Genomic DNA, 27722 nt, shown 5'->3' with positions numbered 1-27722 from the left:
CATTTCACCTCCCAACTACAGTAGTCACTTCATAAGCACTTGAGATTCTCTGGACCTATTGTTCTTAAAAACTTATATTTCTTCGCCAAAAAAATTTCTTTTGGCTTGGAATCATTTGGATTTTCAAAAGGCAGAGACAGTTTCATATGACTTAATTCTGATTTTTACAATGTTCACATCTTCTTGGAAGCAGAAGATACATTTTATTTCATATTTCCCCTTGTGTTTTACAAGCATTCTGCTATAAAGTAATCTAATTCTAGAGCAGACACTTGTGTTCTCTGCCAGTCCTCTTACGTCTTCACTTAGCATTTATTTCTTCTTTATAATTAGTTTTTGTTTTCTACATCAATCTCAAAATCAGTACTGAAAAACCCAAGGGCTTTCAACACTACGTTGTCATTTATAGTTCTAATAGGAACCCCATAAATACTGAATGCATTAGAAAATACACTCCTGAGAGTAACATGCTAAGTGAAATAAGTCAGAAAGACAAAAACCATGATTTCACTTTTATGTGGAATCTAAAACACAAATGAAGGAACAAAACAAAACAAAAAGATACAGATTAGCAGTTACCAGAGGTGAAAGGGTGAGGCTGGGTGAAGGGACTAAGAGGAACAAACTTGCACTTATCAATAAATTATGGGGAGGTCAGCGACAGCACAGTAACTAGTCAATAATACACTGTACATTTCAGAGTTGCTAAATCTTAAAAAGTTCTCATCACAAAATAAAATGAGAACCCTGTAGGGTGACAGATGTTAACTAGACGTATTGTGATGATTACAATATATACAAATCTCAAATCATTACACTGTACCCTGAAACTAATATGTAAGATGGCAATCATACCTCAATTTTAAAAATCAAAAAATTACATTCCCCCAACCCTACTCCTTCAACACCATTTCCACATTTCAAGGGTATCATGGAAAGAGCTCAAGTTTTTAAGTACACAAAACTAAGACACGCAGCTGTGCGGTTCATATTCTCCACATGTGACAAGCTGAAGACGACACCACTCATCTCCCCAGAGTTCAGTGGGGGTTTAACAGTAGTGGCCACGACCTTGCCTTCAGGTGATTTAGTCTATAACAGGCATTGTCCTAAAGTGCCTTAAATAAACTAGCACTCAAGGACCCCTGGTGCCTTGTGGACATTGGGTATATAATAAATGTGGAGCAAATGTAATGACCAAATGGTCTCCATGGAGGCCAGGGTGCCTGTCCCACAGAGACAGGGACTCACAGGACGACACAGATCCTCCTGGTCTAATGCTTTGCCCTGCCAGTGAGGAAACTGAAGCCCAAGGTCAAACCCATGCTAGAAGATCATCCCTAGTGGCACCTATTAGCTGATTAAGAATTAAACCCAAGAAGCAAAAGTGAGACCAGCAAGGAGTTAATAGGGAATTATTGGCACAGCTTCCACACTTGGTTCTTCTGAGGAACAAAATGCTTAAAAATTTTTAGATCTCTATCGATAAATCAATCCCAGAAATCTTAAGCAGGCATTTTCAAACCCTGGGTTTTAGAAATTCTGGCTAGAAACCTAGATCGCCTGGAGCCTCACAGCACCTCTACTGGGCCTCCTCGTCAGTCAAGACACTCAAGAGTCAACATCCTGTCTGCAGATCCTGCCAGACCCCGTGCGAATTTATACCTCCGAGAAGAGGCACTGGCACACAGCTTAAAACAAACCACAGATATTCAGAGTGAATGGCAAATGGGATGAAAGTGAAGTTGATACCCTCCCAATGGAAAAAGTTTTCATTTCTGCTTCCCCATCATTAGTGAGAGAGAAATTTTTAAATATGAAAATTGTCTTGACAAATGGACTTCAGTCTAGAAGACAGCACGGCTGCCATCTCTCAGTCCTTAGATGAGGATGTGACTCAGGCAGAGGGAGCCAAGGCAGTAAATACAATAAGCTCAAGCATCACATCGGATCTCATGAAGGAATACAGCCCCTCGCCGTCTTGTGGAATGCGACACAGCACGTCAGTGTCTTCCAACTCAAACAGCAGAGCCGAAGAGCACAGGCCTTATTCTGCAGAATGGAGCAGCAACTCTTAGTGGTTTAAAGCCATCACCCTGTCTGTTAACCAGGGCCTGTTAAAGAGACCTCAAGGCTGATTCAATATACAGGTCACATGGAGAGAAACTGAGCTAACAGCCTGTTCTCCCACTTGCAATCCATTGCTTGCCCCAAAGCCAAGAATTTTTTGAAGGACAAATCATAAAAGTATTAACTAATGCTTAGAATAACAGGACTTAATTGCTGAGCTCTCCAGACTTGCTGAACTCCTCCTGGACTATTAAAGCAATGCCCACAGAGTACTATGTTCCTTGAGAAAGGTGCTATATAGAAATTAATATCAAATCTATGACTTCATTGGGTTGCCCCAGTCATGGAAAACTCTCCAACAGACAAGCTCAAATGAGATCTCTACAGCTACATTCCAGCACCATCTCTTGAGATTTCTTCAGGTTGGAGAAACTAAATGAAGAGGTAGAAAGAGAAAGCAGTTGTTATATAGGTGAATGTAAATTAAAGACCATTTAAGAGTGTTCCTCCCTTTTACCTGTACCGTAAACATTCACTGAAGAAAACTGTCAGTTACTCATTTCTCTCACACATATGATTTCCTTTCATATTATACTTAGGAGGCTACAGAGAAGAATATAGTAAATCAATAATATAAAAGAAATTTCTAGATATATTCTGACTTTCTTAAAGTGCTTGTTGCTCATCAGATAGCAAATGCTTATGGGCCTTTGCTTGGTAGATGTTTAAAGGCTATCTTAAAGCAAAATGGAACCAAAATTAAGCGGATTCTTCCTGTACCCACATCCAAACCTGGATATCATCTCCGAAAATGGTCAGTCTATATTTTGAGACCATTCAAGATACATAAGACAGCAAATCCTGTTAGCTCCCTTTCCAGAAGGGGACAATTTCTTACTCCTGCAAGGCAAATTGACCATCAGCTTGTCTCTGGATTATTTCAACAGTGTCTGAACTGGACTCCCGGCTTCACCTCTGCCCTCTCATATTTTGTCTTTTCTCCACACATCACTCAGGGCCTCCTTTTTAAATGCAGGTCACTCAAATCACAGTGCTCCCATCCAAATGAGAATATGAACCAGTAGGTCACAGAGCCCTCCACGAAGTGTGAGCTTCCTGACCTCACCTCTTACAACTTGCCCCGAAACATGCAGTCTGGCCTCCATGCTACTCCTCAAACACTGGGCATACTCTTGTCTCAGGTATTTGTACTTGCTTTTCCCTCTGCTTAGCATTCTCTTCCCTGGATATACTCAGTTTCTCCCTCGCCTCCTCTATGGCTTGTCTGGAATGCCGCATTATCTGGAGGCCTTCCTGACTACCTGAAAAAACAACAGCACCCTCAGATATTATCTATCCCCCATAACCTGCTTTATAGCCCCTGTGATAAATGTACTTTATACACTTAGTGCTTGATTATTGCTAGGAGAAAATCCCATGAGGGATGTATCTGTTCACTATTCTCTACCAACATATGTCTCATAGGACATGGTCAAGAAGTAACAATTGAATGAATCAACAAACTTCCCTGACAGGAATTTAAATAATATTAAATGTGGGGTAACTGACCGTAGTGATAAAAATAAAGGGCACTCCTAGGAAACCTTTACCCTCAAAACATTTGTTATATGCTATATTTGTCAGCGAGAAATGTTTTAGTCAAAAATTTCAGATGAATGGAAAGCACAAGTGATTCAGTAAACCCTGCAATTGTTACAAAACATTTCCCCCCAAATCATTAAAATGTTGCCAAAAAAACAGTCAAAAGTAAAAAATTTTAATTAAACATGCCAATGGGAGAAGAGTTAAACAGGAAGTAGACATTTCTCAAGCATTTCTTCAAAAGATAAACAATTATCTGCTCCCCAAATTTCACAACATATTGTGCAAAAATCACAATGATACATGGTGGCAACTTCCTTTATAATTATAAATAAAATTTATGGTGATGTGTAAGGAATTGAATTTTTACCGTACTTCCAGTTTACTAAGAAGTGCTTCCCCTTCTTAAGCAAAGAACAACTAGGGAACTTGAAAAAACACTATTAAGAACCTACAAGTGAATCTGAAGTAAACTTCCACTCAGCCCTAAAATCTGCCCAAAAGAGATAAACATTTTGGTCCCCAGTTTGGGGACTGGCCAACAATAAAGTTCTGACAATAAATATGGCAGATTTCATCTTAAATTTCCATTTATTTTAGGAGTCAAGTTTAATTTCCTGTTTCACTTGTTCCATCGTAGTTTTACCTTGACTCAAGATTTAAGGACAAAGATTTTCACCTGGAGCCACACATTTTCTCAACTTGAGTCTTGGCTGTCAGCTACACTCTGCTGTGTTCAGTGGGACTTTTAAAAGTACACTTTGAAACATTTGAATGGGGGAGGACTTGACACCAGATGTTCCTCTCCCCATTTTAATTCCTCTCCCCATTTTAATTCCTCTTCCCATTTTACAGCCAAGCAAACTGAGGGCAGCTGATTGGTAAGTGGTTCCCTGTGCAGGATCTGAGCCTACATGTTCCACTGAACCATCTCTCCATGGGAGACGTGGCTTGAAATGCCATCTCCCCTCAGAACTATTACAGAGATTAGTTAACTCCTTCTGAACTTCAGTTCTCTTGTCTCTAATACAACAGAAAAAATGCTTGCTTCACTGTATTGTTCTGATAGATGAAACATAGTGCTCAGTTTAAAAAAAAAGAAAGTATCTCTTAAGACTATAGGATTACTTTAATCTTTCCTTTTACTCCTTGGAGGTTTCCTTCTTTAAATACCAAGAATAATAAGTTCTCTTCTCTAAAAATATAAGAACAAGTCCTATTTTTATCCTTGGAACAAAATCAAACATGTTTGAAGATATAATATGTTTTACAGTCAAAAGAGTCTCACTTTTACCAACAAGTTTACTCACTCAGCAGGATCTGACCCAGAGTTTGGGGAAAGGAAAATACAGTCGGTAATAAAAGTGAAGAACTAGCAAAACAAACCCAAGGCTATTTCACACTTTCATTTTCTGAACTTTTTTTTTTTGGTCAAATATTTTTCTTTAACATCATAGACCCTGAGGGGATTCAAATGTCTAGGCTCCCTTCAGGAAGGCCAGCGAAGTTCAGGGCTGGTCCTTGAGCACATAGTCAAGGAAGGAGGTGACCACAATTGCCAAATTCACCACATTTAATCAGAGGCAGGCAAGGGACGGGCTCCTGCATCCTGGTGCTGATGTCTGTGAGGGGGGCCAGCTCACGGCTTTTCTTTGGCCACTTTCTCCACCCGCCTGTCTGGAATGTATCTGGAAGTCTCTTTTCTGCTCCCAGTCCTGAACACCAGAAAGTCATCCCTTTCAGAATGAACAGGGCTATTTGAAATGCTGTCTCTAAAAAGCTGAAGAAACATCCCCCAGATGACAGGACTTATATCAGCTCATAAATTATCACGAACAGAATAAAGGGAGGGAGGGAGCAGGTGCTCCCCAGAACTACTTTTCCACTCACAGCCAGGACCTATAACCTAACAGTCGTTGGGTCCACACTTGAGGAGAATTAAGTGAGTTTGCCCAGGGAGTTTTTTCTTTCATTTTCTGGCATCAAGGTTCAAGATGTTACTCTAAGAGTGTGTCTCCCAAGAAAGAAATACCACTTAAAAGATGCAATTTTTTTCATGTGAAATATTTCTAATTCCCTGAAAGAAGCTATGTTGGTCCTTTTAGCAACTGAGCTTTAGATTCCACACCAGGGACACGGGCGCAGTGGAGACTAATGTGCACCTGGCCAGAGAAGGACCTCACCGCTGCCCTGGCCTCCGGAGAGTAAGCTGCAGAGGAGGGTGACCGCCCCGTCTCCCAGCTCTGAGCCTCGTACAGCCTGGCAACTGTGCATGGGTTCCTGACCGAAGCAGTGACTTAGATATGTTTTACATGACTCAAATTTTCTGTCCTTTAAATTTGAAACAGAATTAGCGCTTATTTATCCCCACATTTGTTGTTTTTCCAAAGTAAAGGGAGGCATTTGTTATCAGTCTATCACTCACCATTTCCATAAATGACATCTGTTTATTTGTATGTGGAAAAGCAAGTCTGACTAATAGGACAGATATCTACTTGGCTCTTTGCTTACCAAGGAACACATTTCATGTCTTATTTAGAAGTTTGATTAAGGGTGAACCAATTCTCATGGGGGTTCCAGATAATCCCTACCACGTACCGTAAGGATTAGGATTACATACATACATGTATTAAAATTGGGGCATTGTTAAGCCAGGTATTTCTGACAAAGCCCAGCTGCTTCAAAGGAAATTAAGTCCTTTTCCACCTAGACTCACACCAGCCTCATGTCCTGCAGCATCCCCCTAGAAAGCTAGAGTTTAGCCAGGCCCAGTGTCCAAAGGTCACTGACTTCCTACCCCTGAGGTTTCCACCCCAAGAAAACCATTCCTCCTTTTTCCCTACCTCTGGTCCTGCTGGTCTAATTAAGCTACCTTTTCCCCCTCCATGGTTCTCACACCCCAGGCATGACCCAACATTACAACCCTCCATGATCTCCTGGCTCTGTATGCACACTTCTGTTGATGTGCATCTCTCTACTTTTCCAAACTTCTTTGAGCCTCCATCAAGTCAAAGTAAACATTTTGCATTCTTATCCTCTTTTTCTTTGTTACAAACCTCCTGCCTGGCAATTTTCCCTCTTTGGGAAGGGAAAAGAGTACCAGGTGAAAGGGAATGTGTGGAAAACAAGTCAGGGGAGGAAATGAAGAAAGATCAAAGGTGGTATGAACACCAGAATGCCATTTGTTAATAAACTGAGCTGAGAAGTGAGTTTTACTCATTTAACTAATAACTGCAGGTCACAGACAGTTCAAAGCGTGAGTGCCATCAGGGTTCTGTTACCTTCATAAGGGGTCTTGGAAATTTCCCTCCAACACTAAAGGCAGACAGAAAGGAAAAGGCTGCTGCACTTTACAAAATTTTAATTCTGCTTTTAAAAAAAACAGTAAGAGAAGGAGCAGAAGAGGAAACCAAATGCCCTGGGTCCTGTACAGGCATCTCAGTCATTGCAAGTGCCAGGCCGGAAGTAGACACCTTGATGTGCCTCTGACGGATTCCATTTTTGTATATGCGCAGGTGATGAAAACCCAAGGTAAACAGAAATATTAACATTTGAATGCATTTCTTTGAACAAGCACTAACAAGGACAGGTCTGAACATTTTTGCAACTGCCAAAACAACTCTGCAACTGAATGAATTCAATTGAAAAAAAAAATCTGTTGAAGCAATCAGTTATATAGAAAATTGGCATTTTTCAGTCTCATCTATTAAAATTATAGAGTCAGGTAATCCAAGCTTGCAGGATACCAATTCTGTCATTTACTTTTTTCCCCCCAGCACAAACGGCTCTCTGGCTCAGGATTCAAAGATGCCATCAAATGACCCTAAGGGACTACTGCCAAATTCAACAGATCTCATCATCAGGAAAGATTTTAGTCTAAATACCCCTTTCTTGGAGTTATTATATCTAGCTATGCTCCAGTATCATGTGATAAAGCCTAAGTGATTAGCTGCAATAAAAAATGAATTACTGATGTGTAATTACCCCCTAAGTTTTCCAGCTGTCAGCTAATTCTTTTCATGTTAGTCATTTTAAACTTCCTCTTTTCCCACTGAAACTCATCAAGATCAAGCCTCTCCTGTTGCATCCCATGATGCTTTAAGATCAGTCTATAAGTTCTTTGATATATCCTTCTTCAAAAGATGAGGTCTAATTCTGCCCCCACCCCTAAAGCATGGGTTGGTCTTGGAGAATCATGAATAGGATAAAGCAGAAGGGATGGTTTGTGACTTTGCAGCTTATGTCATAAAAAGCAATGCAGCTTCTATCTTGGTCTTTCTTTTAGATCATTCACTCAGTGGATCAAGCCAGGTATCATGCAGTGAGAGTTCTTGGAGCCTGTGGTGCAGTGCAGGTTGTCAATGAACTGAGGTTTCCTGCCAACAGCCATGTGTGTGAGCCACCTTGGACAAAGTTTCCAGACCGCTTGGCCTTCAGATGACAGCAGCCCCTGCCGAGACCCTGACTGCAACCTCAAGAACCTGAGCCAAAATCCATCAGTTAAGATACTTCTGATTTCCTGACCCATAGAAACTATAAGATAAAGTCTGCTGATTTAAAACACTAAGTTTGGAGACATTTGTTTCACACCACACACACACACATCCCTGTTCTCTGCTTTCTTTCTGTCTAGATTTTAAGAACATAGAAAAAGAATTGGTGGGCTGTTTTAAAAGTACAGAGTATTGCTTATATGATTGGCGGGCTCATGAGACATACATTGTGTGCCTACTAAACCAAAGAGCTCAATTATAAACCAGAATCCTGTAAGTTACAATCACAGCCTCTTCACAGATAAGGAAATTACAGAGATGTCCATCAGAAACTTGACCCAGGTCATTTTGTTTAGAAATAGTGGAGATGGGATTTGAGCTCAAGCCCTTGTTCCTTCCTCAATACCCCAATGTCTCTCCCACACTTGTAGTAACACTGTGAAATTTTATGACACTATTTGGGAAGGCTGGGATGATAAAGAAAAACACATTAAGTATAGCTTATCTGTTTGGCAGTATGTTAGAAATCTTAAATCTTTCATCTAACATCATTCTGAAAAATTTTATGGAATAAGTATTAAGGTTTCTATGTGACAAAGAAACAAATATTCAGAGATTCAAAGGCATGGGATACAGTGAAACCACTCACTGGCTGGACCCTCCAAATGCTGAAATCTGGAGTGGAAAAAAAAAAGAGTCAAAGAATGCCATCTCACCCATATACCTCACAAGATTGTAGCAATTGCCACAGGAAATTATGCAAACATCATTCATAACTGTGAAATACATTACAAATGGAAGAGCATATCACTATATATGATTAGCTCTTAGTTTAACAACTATGGAAAAAAACTCTAAGAAGTAGTGGCATTTACCCCATCATGGGAATATTTCACCTCAAGACATTCAGTTTTCTGATTGTAATTATAAAAGGCTCTAGAATAAAGTCAAATTCTACTGTGGACCTTGGTTCCTACATATTTTCCAGATTCAAATCAACTGCTTGACTCTGAATGTTATCAAGAGTCTATATTTAAATAACTTTTGTTAAGTTAAGCAATTCTTACCAGTAGTTCTTTTACATAGTTTTTAAAAATTACTGTCATAAAAGATCTACATATAATAAAATGGATTGATTCTTCTTTTAAATATAGTCAAATTATGACTTGATACTGACCTAAAATAGCTTATAGAAACAGCTCAAGTGATGCTCCTTTCAATGATTAGTATCTGTTTTGGCCATTTTTAACTCATTTTATTTGGGTTCCTAACTTAAACTTTATGGATAACACATAGGGTACATTTTAAATAGTCAAACCATGTACGAGAATAACTGTAATGTGTTGGGTTGATGCATATTAAGCACTTAGCACGGTGACTGACAGTATTACATAGGTAAGGCAGCAGAGGAAGATGGTGTCCACCTAGTGTCGTTGGTGGAGACAGATGAGCGTCCATTCAAATTTCCAAACTGATTGACACAGACAAGAATGTAATTACAATACCTCCAGCAGGAATTTTCATACACATGTTCTTGAGGTATATTAAGGTGGGGTTAGGAAACTGGGATCTCTGACAAGAAACACCATGAGTCACTTTCCCCACTAAGAGTCTTTCAAAAACTCCTTTTAAAAGAGCTATCTAATTTTGTTCTATTTCCATGTTCAGGACATGGTAGAGCATGCCTGATATATATTTACACACATGTTCCTTTGTGGTTGACTGAAAAATTATACCAGAAAGAAGAACAGAAGGCATGCTGGGATTTGGGGACATTTAGCTGAGAAGTTTTCTGTCCACATTCACTAATGAACTAAAACTGGATGTTCTCCATTCCATGTGGGAACAATTTACAAGACCTGAAAATGCTTCTGTTAAAAATCTAAATGGTACTCAGGCATAAATATGGTGCTACATTAGGGCCCAATGAAGCCCAGGCCAGGCAGAACGACTCCTGAGCCCTATCCATCATCTTGGGGAACTGATGGAATGACCCACCCATGCCTCTTCTCCATCTCCACCTACCCCAGGCTTTCTTAGAAGGAAGGGTGTGTGGACAGAAGTGAGATCTATAAAGGGAGTGAAGCAAACTGAGCAGCTGGGGTTTCCCTCTCCACAAGTCTAGTATCAGGACATGCAGCTGTTGGAGGGAAGGATACAAATAGAATGTGTGTTCTATGCCTACAAAACAAGCAAGGGGAGGGAAAGGGAGAGCACATTACCAAGTGATGTGATAGACTAATAAAGCTACAGAGCAATGAAGGAGAGAGAAGTCTCAAGAAAACAGAAATAGCCAGTCACATGAGACCTCAGGGAAAGCTGGACATTGTTTCAGTAACTGGGAATATGTTAAGAAGCCACAACCCGTGATGTATATTGTTGCCTTTATCCCCATTTTCAGAAAATGCTGTTGAACTTATTTCTTGTACCAAAATTAGTATGACAGAGTGTCTCTCTGGCTGTTTTTCTACTTGGTATTCTACTTCTTTTCATTGCTTCCTGCTCAACCAGAACCACTAAACTTCATAATAGCTTCTGCTTAATCGAATTTGATTCAATAGCATCTCTGACAGGAGTGCTCTCCCGACAGGCCACCTTAAGGGCAGCCAGCCAGCCTTGACCCATTTTTCTTAGGTCAAGTGCCTACCTGTTTTCTAGTCTACATGGCAAGAAGGTGAAGTTGTCTGGAACAGTAATTTTACCTCTATGTATCCTGTCCAATTAAAAGTCTTATCCGCCCTAGTGTGACTAACAACTAACCTGCACAGATTGTTTTCAAGAGTAAGATTCTCAGGGCCTCCTGGTGGCACAGGGGTAAATCTCAACACTATCAAGCTATTGCCAGCCACTGCAACACAAGTTCAATCCCCAGTCAGGGAGCTGACCCACATTGGGCAGCAGAACTCTCCTGTCTTGCCCACTGCCCCCCTCAGCAGTGTATTTCAGTAGATCTGCCTGTTCTGCTCCCCACACTGTCTCTGGTGAATCTTCTCACCCCCTACACCTCTGGCCTACACCTCAGTTCTAAATAAATAAATAAATAAATCTTAAAAAAAAAAAAAAGAAAACAGTAAGACTTCTGCCCTGAGGAAAGGGTAATCTAAGAAATTCAGTAGATGTCAAAGTAGTTGGAACATAAGCAGACGAGACACATGCATTTTTCATGACTGAAGGAAGAACAGCACCCTGCAAGGTCTCTTACAGCCCCTACTCAGAACCAGCACACCCTATCAGGCAAAGCAAGCCCCGAGGCCAAGCCCAGAGCCAGTGGTCTGATAAAGCCTGCTATTCCCACAGGAACATCACAACTAAGAGGAAGGAAGGAGGAAGACAGAATTCTGCATAAATAATAAGACCTACATTTTTATTATTGTATGAATAAAATGCCATTTAAAAAGTTAAATAGATCAAGAGGTTTATTATTAACAAAAATGTCTGTGCTTTTCTCTGTCCCTATCCAACCACACTAACGCACACTTGATAACTGTCCTCATGAAATGTCTACAATTACATAAAAGCAATATGTGGACGGGAAAGCACCTAACTGAAACACAAAAGGTATTATTTTTTTTTTTCAGATTTTTTTTTATTTTATACATTTTTTACATCATTTTTCATTTTTGCACAATGTATGCATTTTCATCTTGGTTATAGTCCATATCTTTTATTTTTTTTTAAATAAATTTTATTGTTATATTCCCCATACAATTGCAGCCCCCCCATTCTGACCCCAATCCCTCCCCTCCCGCCCCCCTAAAAGTGTCTCTGGTTCATAGTTTTTTGTTGATTTTGATTTTCACTATCTTATAGTTATTCATTTTCCTGGTCCCTTATTTAAGTTTTCTAGATTCCTGCTATGAGTGAGACCATCCGGTATTTTTCTTTTTCTTTTTGGCTTATTTCGCTGAGCATGATCCCTTCCAGCGCCATCCATGTTGCTGCAAATTGCATGTGTTTATCTTTTTTGAATGCTGAGTAATATTCCATGGTATATATGTACCACATCTTCTTGATCCAGTCATCTATTTTTGGGCATTTGGGTTGTTTCCAAAGCTTAGCTATTGTAAACAGTGCTGCTATAAACATAGGGGTGCAGGTGTTCTTTGGAATTGATGTTTCTGTGTCCTTTGGGTAAATACCTAGGAGTGGAATTGCTGGATCATATGGAAGCTCTATGTTTAGTAGGTCCAGAAATCTCCACACAGCTCTCCACAGTGGTTGGACCAGTTTGCACTCCCACCAACAGTGCAGAAGAGTTCCTTTTTCTCCACACCCTCGCCAGCATTTGTTGTTGCTAGTTTTTTTAATATGTGCCATTCTCACTGGTGTAAGATGGTATCTCATGGTAGTTTTGATTTGCATTTCCCTGATGGCAAGTGATGTTGAACATTTTTTCATATGCCTGTTGGCCATTTGCATTTCCTCTTCAGAGAAGTTTCTTTTTAGCTCTTCTGCCCATTTTTTGACTGGATTATTTTCTTTGTTGTTGTTGAGTCTCATCAGCTCTTTGCAGATTTTTGTGATCAGTCCTTTATCATTAGTGTTGGGTGCAAAAATGTTCTCCCAGTTGGTGGGGTTTCTCTTTGTTTTTGTTATTGTCTCTTTTGCTGTGCAAAAGCTCTTTAATTTAATGTAGTCCCAGCTGTTTATCTTTGCCTTCACTATCACTGCTTTGGGTGATGTGTCTGTAAAGATGTCTTTGATGTGCAAATCACGTAGTGTTTCGCCTATATTTCCTTCTATATATTTTATGGTTTCAGGTCTTATGTCTAGTTCTTTAATCCATTTTGAGTTGATTTTTGTGTATGGTGTGAGGTGGTGGTCAAGCTTCATTCTTTTGCATGTAGCGACCCAGTTTTCCCAGCACCATTTATTGAACAAACTTTCTTTGCTCCAATGCATATTCTTTGCTCCTTTGTCAAAGATTAGTTGACCATAAATCTGTGGGTTTATTTCTGGATTTTCTATTCGATTCCATTGGTCTGTATGTCTGTTCTTGTTCCAATACCATGCAGTTTTGATGATTATGGCTTTGTAGTATAGTTTGAAGTCTGGGAGTGTGATGCCTCCATTCCCTTCTTTTTTTTTCAGGAGAGCTTTGGCTATTCGGGGTTTTTTGTGATTCCATATGAATTTCATCAATAATTGCTCTATTTCTTTGAAGAATGACATTGAAATTTTGATTGGAATAGCATTGAATCTGTATATTGCTTTTGGAAGGATGGCCATTTTAATAATGTTTATTCTTCCAATCCATGAGCAGGGGATGTCTCTCCATTTCTTTGTGTCTTCTTCTATTTCTTTTAACAGTGTTTTATAGTTTTCTTTGTATAGGTCCTTTACCTCTTTTGTTAGATTTATTCCCAAATATTTGATTTTTTTTGTTTCAATAACAAAAGGGATGGTCTTTTTGATTTCTTCTTCTTCAGATTTATTGTTTGTGTATAGGAAGGCTACTGACTTTTGCGTGTTGATTTTGTATCCTGCCACTTTACTGAACTGATTGATGAGTTGAATTAGCTTTTCTGTGGAGTTTTTGGGGTTCTCTATGTATAATATCATATCGTCTGCAAATAGTGATAGTTTGACTTCTTCTTTTCCTATTTGGATTCCTTGGATGTCTTTCTCTTGTCTTATTGCCCTGGCTAGGACTTCCAGTATTATATTGAAAAGCAATGGTGAGAGTGGACATCCTTGTCTTGTTCCAGATCTTAATGGAATTGCTTTCAGCTTTTCACCATTGAGAATGATACTGGCTGTTGGCTTGTCATAGATGGCCTTTATGATGTTGAGGTATGTTCCTTGTATCCCAAGAATTTCAAGGGCTTTTATCATGAATGGGTGTTGCACTTTGTCGAAAGCTTTCTCAGCATCTATTGATATTATCATATGGTTTTTATATTTCTTTTTGTTGATGTGTTGGATAACGTTGATTGATTTTCGGATGTTAAACCATCCTTGTGCCCCTGGAATGAATCCAACTTGGTCGTGGTGAATTATCTTATGGATACATTGTTGGATTCTGATAGCTAAAATTTTATTGAGGATTTTTGCATCAGTGTTCATTAGGGAGATTGGCCTGTAGTTTTCCTTTTTTGTGTTGTCCTTGTTCGGTTTTGGTATTAGTGTAATGTTGGCTTCATAAAACGTGTTTGGTATTGTCCCTTCCTTCTCAATTTTTTGGAAGAGTTTGTGAAGGATAGGCACTAATTCGTCTCTGAATGTTTGGTAGAATTCATTTGTAAATCCATCAGGTCCTGGGCTTTTGTTTTTGGGGAGGTTTTTTATTACCATTTCAATTTCGCTAATTGTAATTGGTCTGTTTAGGTGTTCTATTTCTTCTTTATCTAGCTTTGGGTGATTGTAGAGTTGTAGGAATTTGTCCATCTCCTCTAGATTGTTGAACTTGTTTCCATATAACTGTTCATAGTAGTTACTGATTATTCTTTTGATTTCTGCTGTGTCCGTTGTGATTTCTCCTCTTTCATTGATGATCCTGTTTATTTGTGCTTTCTCCCTTTTTTCCTTTGTGAGCCTGGCTAGGGGTTTGTCTATTTTATTGATTTTTTCAAAGAACCAGCTCTTGGTTTCATTGATCTTTTGGATTGTTTTTTTAGTTTCAATTTCATTTATTTCTGCTTTGGTTTTTATTATTTCTTTTCTTCTACTGGTTTTGGGGTTTTTTTGTTGTTCTTTTTCTAGATCTTTGAGCTTCGAGATTAGGTTGTTTCTTTGCGTTCTTTCTTGTTTCTTGATGTGAGCTTCTATTGCTATATATTTTCCTCTTATTACTGCTTTTAAAAGGTATTATTCTTGAGTGACAAGGGAAATAAAATACCAAACAAAAGATTTTGTTGTGAGTGAGAATTACTCTGCAATCGTCTGCTCTGTGGGGCTGACTGTGTACGGAGTGTAGGCTGAAAGTGTGGTTTCTGCTGGTTCCGAGCAGACAGCAGCCTCTGTGGACATTAAGTGGGTTTCAATCCCCAGGGATCATGAGGGGACAGGGATTTTTAAGTAATGATGATGTTTCTCACAAGAACCACCACGTCAACCTTGAAAGAGCAAAACTGAAGTACAATTAGAGCTGCAAGAGCTTTCTTGGTGAATACTTGCTCTGATGGAAAACTTCAGTTCCAAAATGTGACTAAGTAACACACACACATTTGTCTATGGGATTGACTCTATGCACATGAATGTGCATGTACTGACACTATACACATCCACACATGTGTATTTCAGGTTTAAACTTGGCCAGTCAGAAGAATTATTCAAGTGTCACTGTATCATAATGAGCTCTTAGGGAAGGAAGGTTCTCCCCTATTCTAGCCAAGTGTTAACTGTGACATCCTTTGGATGGGAAACAAAAGAAATCTGGGCAGCTGGGGTTTAGCTTAGGTGTATTTCAACCTCACAAAGGGCTAACACTAAGTAAATATTGAAAAGCAGTGCTGAGGTAAAAGCACAGAAATTATAAAGAGTCCCTTAAGCAATGTCATAAAAATGCAAGGAAGGTATTGAATCTTAACCTCAAAGTGAGGACAGAGTTACCACAGGGAGGTCATTTCCGATGCTAAGAGGGCCCTTTGGTAAGGAGACTAACTCAAGAGAAGGCAAAGCATTTTACTTTAATTCCCTTTAGAAGATCTCGTCAGTAGTTTTTTGGTACAATCTTGTTTATTTTTAAACAAGACTAATTTCAACTCTAATAAATGCATGCCGAGAAACTAGCTTCCCATTCAGAAGTAAAACCAAGTGTAGTCCTCAGTGTGTAGCACATAAATCCTCTAAGCAGGTAGCATATCTCTTCTCTTATCCAAAAGCAGGTTTTCTCCTCCCAAAATGTTGCTTTGTAGTGTTCCCCAGGCACACTGTAAATGAATTCCTGTTATTTTTCCCTAGTATATCACTATTTGATTGCAGAATATTCTGGAGCCTTTCTGGTGTTTATTTCTCAATAACCTGAACTTAGTCTCAACACCCATATTTATCCTGGGATTAATCTGTTGTGTAATATGGGGACCCTGGGATCAAAACCTCTTTCTCTGGCATGAAAGGCTGCCCATGAAGGAATTGAGACACATAATCCTTCACTCCAGATTTCCTCCATATTTTCATAGACCTGGATCAGTTTCTTGGAAATGTTTATGATTGATCCAGGGCTATCATGTCTCAGCTATCTTAAATGGTGTGGAGCCATCAGGAGGAAAAGAGATGGTCAAATCCACACACCTTCCTGGACTGGGATGTGATAAAACAACTCTTTGATAAAATATATCACCTACCCTAGCTCGCCAACTCAGGCACAGTGGCCACAGCAAGACAGCACATGGAACTTTCTCTAAAATATGTTATACCCTATCCTTGAATGGAATCTGGATTTCTAAGGCATTCAGTGGGACAAATCTCTGGTGTCCACCCACATTCACTGGAACGTTTCCTCAATTGTCAGTGTGTACTCACCAAGATGCTGTTGCTTTGTTGTCTATGCTTTTAAGCCGACAGAATTTACTAGGAATTACTGAAGAGTGAGTGATGTTCTTCTAGCCAATGTTACTGCTAACATCCAAACCACCATATGGCTGGGGAAATGACTCAAGTCTCCTGATTGCCATGCCAAATTATGTGTGGGTGACCAAGCTTCAAGAGCTTGATTTTACAGGGGGATAAGCATGAAGCTTTACTATCATACTTCTCATCACACCTAGTCATCCTTGTAAGTGCCAAATTATTCTGCATTAGTTTTCACCAGCTTCTTATAAGATCATTTCTGGCTGCCACTGCCATCAGGACCCACTGAATTGGTGGGTGGCTAGTCTCAAAGACATGCCTATCTGCATGTGACAAAATGAAGGCAGTCTCCATGCAGGGAAGGCTTTCAGTGCTGTAGAATGCATGGTGACAAGTCTCCTCTCCCTCCCAGAGCCCAACCTGTCCATCTGCAAAGCTTTGCCCCAGGGGAGTCCCATCAATCAGCAGCTATCGCAAGATCATCTCAGCAAACTCGATTTCTCCTTCCACTCTTTCTTTTCTCCCTGGAAAGGTTTATTCTATCATTCATGTCCTAAACGACAACATCCCAACTGAGGCCAGGACCAGACTCCTCCCCCACTTGTCTCAATTTTCAAAATGCTCCTCCTCTCAAGAGCTCCATTTTGCAAATCATCCCATGCATCAGTATCTGTCTCCAAAGCTTCTCTTCTGTACTTGTTACAGCTACATCTGCCTTCACCCAGGCATCACTCCAAGGTTTTGCCCCTCTTTTGCAAAGAGATAATAGTACAGAGAAGGGAGAGTTGGTCTTCCATGCTCTGAAGCTAGCTTCTGTCCTGCACTGGAGGCTCTGAACTGTATGACAGACACCCTCACCCTGAAGATCCTGAACTGGCACTGAGCCTCCCCAGCTCTCCCCTCCTTGCTTCCACTGGAAGTAGACAGTGGACACAACTGTCCAGGGCAAGCACTGCTTATCTCCTAGGCTTCGGATTTGTTTGACCAAAGGAAATAGTTTGCATGTCTCCTAGAACCCTTTGCAGTCTCCCTTCAGGCAGGGCACCAAAAACACACAGTTTTATCAGTAATCACGGTACTACACCAACGGGAAACCACCCACAACCTTCACCCCAGGCACCTACACTTACTTTTCTCGAGGAGAGACATAACCACTTGGCATCAAATCCTGAGATGACTTCACATCAAGTTACGCTCTTGATTCACTGCAAACATAGCCTCGAGGCGAATGCCACCACATTCAACCACAGAGTCAGAAGTATTAAAAAAGGCTGCGAGTGCCGAAGCGTTCTTTCACAGTCTGGGATATGGACACAGTCAGGCCAGAGCTGGGCTGTGGGGTTCAGGCAGCAAGCAAGACCACTGCTGTGAGAACAGATTTCTTGCCTCCTTCTCAGGTCTGAGCCCTGGGCACAGCTCTCCACCTTCACATCCTTGTGGGAGCAGGGAATTCCAGCCAAGTTGCTGTGGGTGGAGTGGGGGCAATGGTTCTGCCTAAGGCCCAGGAAAGGCCGGCACAGAACGCAGGTCCAGAGCTACCACGTCTCCTGTGCAGGCACGACTGGGTTTTCTTTTGTCAGAAGTGGCCTAACTGGGGGCTTTGTACTTGCCTCCTGCACTACTATGGGTACTTATTTAAGCAGGAAGATTATGTTTAAATAGTAAGTGTTTATAAATGGTATTGTCCTAATTTTTTCATAATTTCACAGCAGCCAGTGTTTGCAATGCCAGTAACCAATCTCTCTCATATCAGCACATCGGAAGACAAAAATTGACATTTCTTTTAATGGTCTGAAAATTTTAGGAAGAATCTGTCTAAAAACTTTAGGGAGGTAGTATATAAAATAGGACATCTTCCTTTCCTGAAATTTAAAATTTGTTAAATGTGGTAAGCTAAAATTTGAGAAGACAACTTTGAAATATAAATAACCTATTAAATTCTAAGACCATCTTAGTAAAAACTATTGGAATTAGCAAAGAGAAATTCAACTTACAGAAGTTTAAACTTCTAGATATTTCCAAATATTAAAGTGCTATGATAGAGATTAAGCATGCAAATACTAAAATCAGAGAGGCCCCAATCTTTGAGCTGTAGGATTGCCTGCAGAATCTGCAAACCAGTTGTCTAGGGAACCATTTCAGTTACATGGATATTTCTGCTCATCCCAGAGACCTCCATTGTAAGTAACTCTACACTCCACCTCGGCAAGCTCTCCAGTGTCTTATAACCCTGATGATAAAAATGTCCTTCCACTAAAGACCATAATAGGAATATTTTCTGGTTTTAACATTATCAGGCATCCCATGGTATTTTTACTGCAGCAACAGATAGGCCGATGTGGAGGCTCACTGCCCTTAAGGTCTTTTTCTAGTGAGTTATGCCAAACTAATCTCTTCACGTGTGAGTTATTTGGATTTGACGCTGAGCATGTGCTGTTCTAATAATCTCTACTGACTGTTTTTATAAGATCACCTTTCAGATGTTTTGTTATTGCCATATTCCTTCCACTGTGTTAAAAATAATGAGTTAAGTACAATACAATTTGATTTACATACTCAATTCTTTTCTACAAGTTACCTAGGAAAATAGCAGATAAAACAGATGGATAAACCATCTCTTATGATTTACGGGAGTGCTGATGAGCTCTGTTCTTGGAGTTGAGGCTGAGTCTTTTATAACTACTTATTTGGCTATAATTTTTATAGGTACTTTTATTTTTAACCTAACATGGTGGTTTATTCTCAAGGTTGTATAACCATGATAACCACCTAATTCCAGAACACTTAACCCAAAAGAAATTCCTCACCCATAAACCTCACTCCCCCTCTCTCTAGCTCCCAGCAACCATTTATCTGTTTTGTAAGGATTTGCATATTCTGGACATTTTATAGAAATAGAATCATATTAATACGTAATCTGTATTCTGCTCTGTCTGGATTCTTTTACTCAGCATGTATTCAAGGCTCACCCACATGTGGCATGGATCGGTATTTCATTCCTGTTTACAACTGAACAGCCCACTGTTGGATATATTGCCTTTTGCTTCTCCACTCATTGGGAATGGACATTTTCACTGATCTTACTTTTTGGTTGTGAATAGCAATGCTATGTACATTTGCATGCAAGTTTTTGTGGGAATATATGTTTTCAATTCTCCTGGGTATATACCTAGGAGTGAAAATGCTGGGTCATATAGTAACACAGTATTTAACTCTTTGAGGAATTCAGGTAGTACCTTAACATGATTAGTCCAGCCATATGCTGCTTGATCCTGTGGAAATGTTACTTCTGTCAATAGCACAGTCTTTCTAGAAATAACCAGGATCAACACCCATGACTTTCCCAGTTACTATGTGGTCTGCCGAACTCACATGAAAGGAAAGTTGTCTCATCCCAGGATAAGTGCCTTCCTGGTAGATCATTCTTTTCTGACTGCCTTCAAACTAAGTGGAGATATAGCTGAGAATAGTCATGGTGACGAGGAAGGGTTGATGGGATGACCACAATGAAAGACAGTTGGATACAGGCAAGGCTTCTCAGGCAGATTTTGGTCCAACTGCCATTCATGTTCCAGACATGAGTCAGGTTCAAAATTTGAGTGTTTTTAGTACACTGAGAAATTGTATCTTGACATCAGCAGTTGACAAGCTACAGTCCGTGAGTCAAATCCATGCAGCCCCCAGAATTTTTTTTTTTGTGGGACCCTCGCCGGCGGCTGGGGAGGCAGCCTCGCAGCCCAGCGCTCAACCGCTGCACCACCAGGGGAGGTCCCCCCCCAGGCACCAGAATTTTGACAACCTGCCCTAAGAATTTGTAGATTTTTAAATGGCTACATGTTGAAGAGTCATTTAAATATCTATATGTAATATCAATTTTCATCATAGCCCTCAAACCCTTAATCATTTCCTATCAGGTCCTTTAAGAAAAGGTTTATGGAGCCCTGCTCTGGAGGATACACAATGAAGACCAATGAATAAGTAAAACACCAGGTTATTGAGCACAGGAGATAACCAGTAAGCAGGGAGCACCCAGCCCAAGATGTCAAGTTACCTAAGAAATGACTTTATAGGCTGGTAAATGCACAGAATCAAAACAGACAAAGTAACATGTGCTGGACAGGGATGGTGAGTTATAGCATCAAAAGTCTGGAGTTAGACTAAAATATTCATTCCTCACAAAGAGAAATGAATCACCAGCAACCATAGAGTTTCGATCAGTTGGAGAGTGCTAAATTTAACCCAGTAACACACTTTGCTGAAGCCATCATGCTCCATCCTCATCTTTTCCAGGATTATTCTGGTCAATTCTGTTTTTGCCTACCAAGTGTCAACAGCAAGCCTTTACTCACTTGGGTTTGTAGTGTTACTGCCTCCTCCTTCAATGAGCTGATTAAGTTACAAGATGCTTTAGAGTTGTAAGTTGTAGGTTTTGCTGCTTATAGGATACCCATATAAAACCTACCAACTGGTCATTAATTACAGTAGACTAACTTTTCAACATCCCTTATAGAAGAGGAAAACAACACTTGTTCTTCAATAACCTGAATTTTTTCTCTAGTCCCTGTAGCTTCTCAAAAATCATGGCAGTGGGCTGGTAAGATACAGCTGTCCCTCAGATTCATCCCAAGATACATCATGTCCACCTAATTTAGTATCTTCTATTCTAGTCATAATTATCTACTTTTACTGTTGGATCTTTAAATCCTCCAGCAAATGAAAAGTTAAGCTGTTTGCTTTTGATCCTTCTCACACAGATGAAAATGTAGACACTAGAAGATTCTGCTTTCCATAGACTTTCCTTATTATCTCTCCCTTCTGTTACATGTGGTTTCCTTAGAGACTCATTATACCTCATGCAGAATTGGATAAGGGACACAATATCCGTAGGTCTTGACTCCTCCTCCTCCTACCATCTTTTTAGTTTTCATCCTTCTATTGTCTTTCTTACTCAATGTTGCTATTTCAATATCCATCAAGGTCCTGCCAAATCACCTCTTTTTTCAAACTTTCCAATTAGCCTTTCAGCTCTGTTCTCAGCAAAAGCAGACAATTTTCACCTTCCTGGCTTTCCTATAAGTCTGTTCCAGCTAGTTCCTGGGTCTTTTTGAACAACAGACTTAGGGTAATTTCAGCAGATAACTCTATCCTGGGGATACTACATTTGTCTAAACTATTTTACTAGCTCCCCATCATAATGAAACTGTATTTAAGTAGGTTGAGTGAACAATTAATGGGCAATGAAGATAGACTAATCTTCACATTTTTCTAAAGTACAATTTTATCTTTCAGAAGACAGTTTGACAAAAGATTCAGAGTTAAAGTACAAACACATATATATACATATTGGGAATTTTCATTCTACTAACAAATCATTAGTAACCAACCAAAACCAGAGTCTGGTCTCTAGTCTTAATACCACAGATTCTCAGACCATCTTTTCCTGACACCTCCATGTAGTTCAGAATTCTCTTCCTTATCAGTACGACTGTAAGCTTTCAAACACTCTCTTTCCATCTCATTCTAATTTGAGGGCGTTTTTAAAATGCAATCTGATCAATATAAATGTGCCACCAAAAAAAAACCGACAAACAAAAAAACCCAAGGAAATAAGTAGCTCTTGTTTGGTTCATTGTCAAATTAGGATAAAAAAACATTACATATTCAGGGATATTCAGACAGAAGAAACAGATTATTGAGCACTGAAATCAAAGGGTCTTTAAAAGCAAAATGGATATACCTATTGCTCTTGAAAAATACCTTGGAAGTTGTTTTACCAAAAGGCAAGGAGTCATTTGCATGATTTCTCCATTCTTTCCTCTATAATCCCCAGGGCTTGCATCCCTCACGATCCCAATAAACTACCAACAGATATTACTCTGGAGTCCAGTCTCAGGTCAATGAGCAGGATTTACCCCCAAGATGAAAACTGAGAAGTACCAGCTTTGTACTAGATACTCTTTCTGTTATGTGATCGGTTCTGGAGGAGAGAGCAATCACTTCAGAACACTGACCAACTCTATGGGAGGGGGGCGATCCAGAGAACTAGATTCCCACAGACACAGACTTGATGCCCCAAACAGTAGTAAAAATTTTATCTCAGTTCCTTGCACTACACTGGGTCGTGACAGAGAGTCCAAGCTCACGACTGACATCCTCTTTCACTGTGCATGGTACAGGCAATCCGTCAACATGAGACAGTGCAGGAAGCCACTGCAAGGAGAGCATTTGTCTAGCTCTTGTCTTTGATGGTGTGCTGCCTTATTCCAAAGCCTTTCCTCCAGATGCTGCCAGCGAACACTAATACCTAAACCACAAATCGTCATCATGTTCCTCACCCTGTGAGCCAGGGCTTATCCTTGAGTGTCACATAATGAGCTATTAACTAAGTTGGCCCCTGACACAATAGCCTTTTACAAATTCAGAGTAAAATCTGCCACGCCATGTGCTTGATACACTAAAAAAGTGGACCTCATGATATAAAATATCCACTGTAGGTGAACCTCAGGGAGTAATGCAGCCTATTTCAGAAATTCCCTCAGGAATGAACCCTGGCTAGCTTACTAAAGAAAATATTTTATCAATGTAAACATGTCAGACACAACTGTATCCAAAATTAGAACAAGTTATGTTCCAGAAATGGAGCCATCCTGTAGGAACAGAATTACAAGCAGGTTATTCCAGATTCTAACATCCAACAAGAATGCCTTTCCTCAGAGTAAGCTGTTGTTCAGTTGTTTTAGGAACTAATGCAGGGTTGTTTTTTCTTTAAATGACCCTTGGGTTTTATCCACTGTGACACATAAAGTCCTCTAAACCAAACCAAGTGTTTCCAAACAACAGTGCTGTAACTTACAAAAATGTTGACTGGGCTATACTTACACTGAAACGGGGACACAGATTGATCCTGCCCATATCTTAAAGGGAATGAGCCTTCCGTGGCCTGCTCTCCTGAAATCACTTTCTGGGATGCAAAATACTTGGGCTTGAGCACATACTCCTGGGTCTGGCCGTGATGAATCATGACATTCTGTGAGGAAAGAGGTGTCATCCTGGGGAGAAAAACAAAAACGAAGATAAGGAAATAAACAAAGGACTTTTCAAAGTCAACCAAGGGGGGAGGAATAAGAAATCAGTTCAGGGCCTCTCCTGGTGGCGCAGAGGTTGAGAGCCAGGCTGAGAAGCTGCCTGCAGCCTCTGCAGTGCCGGTTTGATCCCCAGTGGCCGGTGAGGGTCCCATATGACGCGACAGACCTCTCCTGCTGCGCCCACTGCTCCCCTCAGCAGTGTATTTCGTCAGTCTGCCTGTTCTGTTCCCCGCTCTGGCTCTGGTGAATTCTCTCACCCTCCCGCACTTCCGACTGTACCCAGTGCTTGTATGTATAAATAAATAAATAAATAAATCTTAAAAAAAATCAATTCAACTTAGAATCATACATTTCATACAAGGCTCATTTCTCCCTTCAAATACTATAGCCAACTATTCGTGGCCTACAAGGAACTAACAGTTTACCTTTAGAAATCTGACATAAGAGAGACTCTGCCTGTCTAGTCAAGGAGGGGAAGGATAAACAGGCCACCACAGGTGGTTCCCATCAGAGGATTGGAAGCACAGCTATACTGAGCCTTCAAGCAAAACACAGGGCACTTGAAGTTAAGACACAGACGAAGACAAACTTGAATAGATATATCTATTTTTTTAAAGTTACATTTTTTTCCTAAGATTTTTATTTATATATTTTACATCATTGTGTATTCCTCATAAAATTCCTACCACCAATTTACTCATAAACCACCACCATAGTCCCTTGTGCTCTTCTTTCTTTCCTGTTTTGATCCCTTTTCCTCCCCACCCCTCGCAGAATGTCTCTGATTTATGATTGCCTGCTGATTTGTGTTGGTTTTTGATTATTATTGTTTTTTTCTGATCCCTTATTTGGTGCCCCTATATTTCTCCTATAAGTGAAACCATCCAATATTTTTCTTTTTCCTCTGGCTTATATACACAATGGAATACTATTCAGCAGTCACAAAAAATAAACTTATGCCATTTGTAGCAACATGGATGGAGCTAGAAGGGATCACACTCAGTGAAATAAGCCAGAAGGTAAATTTTATTATAATTACGTTTTTAAGGTAACAGTTTTCATTGTTTATATTTTGGAAGTACAGGATCCCTGCTTCTGGTGGTGTTAGCATAGCTCTGCCACCACCACAGCACCCATAGTCCACCACCATGGCCCATGAGCTCTGTCCTAGCTTTGTGCTCCCCCTCCTGTGGTCCCGCCCGGGCTGAATGTCTGGGTTCTATAGTCACCCCTGAAGGGCTAGTCTTTGAGTTTATCTGACCCATTGTCTGGTTTCTCCATACTCCTGACTTACATCACTTCCCTTCCAGCTCCATCCATGTCACCACAAGTGCTACAGTTTATCTATTTTCATCACTGAGTAGTATTCCTTTGTGTATATATACCACATCTTCTTCATCGACATAGCTGTTCTGAGGGAGTTAAGTTTAAAAGGTGTATTTTGTATACTGGTAAGTAACAGTAAAAGTGGAAAGAAGATAAAGATGAAATATAGCATAGGAAGGGAACTATACAATTAATTCCTAATTTGATCAGTTAAGCTAAACTCCCTGTAAGCAACTGGGACCTGAGGAGTGCAGTGGAAACTTCCTTGTGTTAGGCGGGAAAAAACTGGATTCTTGAGCCTCACTTTCCAGGTCTGAAGCATAGAATCTCTCCCACACAGTACCGAAAATAATCTTGTAAAACTGTGCACATAGAAAAATGGAGGAAAAGCCCACACTAAAGTAACAGCTTGCTCTAGTCAACACTAATTTTTCATACAGTATTTCACAGTGATATAAAAGGTAATATTCAGGATGTCCTTGCTGGCCTCCCTGGTGGCTCAAGGGGTTAAGATGCAACCTATGAAGCTGTCTGCAGCCACTGCAGCATGAGTTTGATCCCCGGCCAGGGAGCTACCCACATGGCGCAGCAGATCTCTCCTAACTAGCCCGTGCTCCCCTCAGCAGTGTATTTCAGTCAGTCTGCCTGTTCTGCTCCCCACTCTGTCTCTGGTGAGTCCTCTCACCCCCCTCCCCCCGACACCCCTGGCATGCACCCAAGCTCTTATATGTATAAATAAATAAAATAAATATTTTTCTAGAAAGGTAATATTCAGGGTAAGTGTGCTATCATTACTAGTTCCTAACAATAATAACTAATCATAATCTTATTATCTTGTCAACAAAAAGTCAGGCCCGTGTGAGACTTCTGCCCACAACTTTTGGGTTTTCACCCCACTGGCTCAAGCCTTTATTTCCGATAGTGTAACAGCATGTAATATGTACTTAACACTACACAGCCTTCACCCAGAGGTCATCACTCCCCGAGGAACAGAAGTTAAATCAAGGGCTAAGTAAGACTAATAATGAGGAACATAAACAAGCCATGCCAACTTGTTCCAGAAAATGCAAAGTCACTACTTAACTCACAGAGCAGTCCAGCAGCGAGCTGAGCCTTGGAAGGAAGCCTGTTCCCCAGTGTCATCTTGAATTTTATCCACTGACACATTAAAGTCAGCTAAAGTGGGAAAAGTGGTTGCGACTGATACTATAGCTTAGGAAAAGGGCTGACGGGATGATACTCATCCTGGTAAGGTGCCACAAAACCCAAAAGTCAGCCCCACTGAGGGATTTCCTGAGGAAGAGAGAAAAGAAGACCATGTCAGGTCAGTGGGAAAAGCAAACTGTTGAGCTGCCAACAGCACCAGACCACAGCACCACTCATCAAGGGCAGAAAAAGCATCCTGTATAGACAGTCTAGTCAATTTATTTTAGTTGGGGTCGATGAATGAGTCATTCCATAAGACAAGAACACACGAGAAACAAAGGAATAGAAAAGGCTGGGATCAAGGGTTCTCCCTTCTTAACCAGTCAGGGATCTAGATCTATCACATTAAATCCTGTGGGTGCAGGAAAATCCATCTTGGGCCTTGAGAGTCTCCCAGTCCCAGGCCATGCAGGGACATTCCCTTTGTCACGGGATGAATGACATAAATTCCTGAAAGCTTAGGGTTTAACATTGTAAACACTTTTGTTCTGATGGTATAAAGTATTAGTTTGAACTCTGTATTTGGTTGGGATGGCGTAGAAAGCGAACAGCTGGGCGCATCTGGTGATTGATAAGAACCACAACCTACTCTGCCAGCCTCATGGGAAGCCCTTTCTCTCGGGGGCAACTCACTCTCCAGCTATGCAGTTACCCTGTCACTGTGCTGCTGAACCTGGTGAGACAAGTCTGGGCTTGCTCCTCTGCAGAAGAGGGCAGCCTGGCATTCCAGGACACCTCAAGGCTGGGACAACTAATGCCTGCTCTGACCAGGGAGAATGCTGAGTGCACGTTCCAGCCAAGGCCTCCCTTCCCTCCCTTCTGAGGCAATGCAGTGGGAGGCAATAAGATAGCAGTTGGAGGGGCCTCCCTGGTGGTGCAAGGGGTTAAGACACAACCTATGAAGCTATCTGCAGCCACTGCAGCAAGAGTTCAATCCCTGGCCAGGGAGCAACCCACATGGTGCAGATCTCTCCTGACTTGCCCGCTGCTCCCCTCAGCAGTGTGGTTCAATCAGTCTGCCTGTTCTGTTCCTCTTTCTCTCTCTGGTGAATATTCTCACCCCCCACATCTCTGGCCTGTACCCCAGAGGAAGGAAGGAAAGGAGGAGAGTTGGAAACATAGATATGTATGACTTTGTCTTCCCCTAAACATAACAGGTAAAGAAACACACAAGAAGTGGGAACAGGGCCTCCCCAGTGGCACAGCGGTTGAGCACTGGGCTGCGAAGCTGCCTGCAGCCTCTGCAGCGCCAGTTCGATCCCCAGCCCCCGGGCAAGGGTCCCACATGGCACGTAGACCTCTCCTGCCATGCCTGCTGCTCCCCTCAGCAGTGTATTTTGTCAGTCTGCCTGTTCTGTTCCCCTCTCTGGTGAATCCTCTCACCCTCCTGTGCTTCTGACTGTACCCAGTGCTTATATAAATAAATAAT

At 40.8% G+C, this 27722-nt stretch overlaps 1 protein-coding gene across 2 annotated transcripts in view; it reads right to left on the bottom strand.

The window, feature by feature from the left end:
• The window catches only part of LTBP1 (latent transforming growth factor beta binding protein 1), a gene marked incomplete at both ends in the record, with an annotated part of 334198 nt that overhangs the window by 200450 nt on the left and 106026 nt on the right, over positions 1-27722 (bottom strand). For both annotated transcript variants that reach the window (XM_084234386.1, XM_084234397.1), the window contains one exon: positions 23556-23725. In XM_084234386.1, the coding sequence (XP_084090512.1) occupies positions 23556-23725 (170 nt within the window). The remainder of the gene's footprint in view (positions 1-23555; positions 23726-27722) is intronic.

The sequence above is a fragment of the Talpa europaea genome (assembly GCF_964194135.1).
Source record: "Talpa europaea genome assembly, chromosome: 6".
In the NCBI taxonomy this organism is placed as follows: domain Eukaryota; kingdom Metazoa; phylum Chordata; class Mammalia; order Eulipotyphla; family Talpidae; genus Talpa; species Talpa europaea.
The sequence above is the reverse complement of the archived record's forward strand: the minus strand, read 5'-3'. Positions and strand labels throughout refer to the sequence as shown.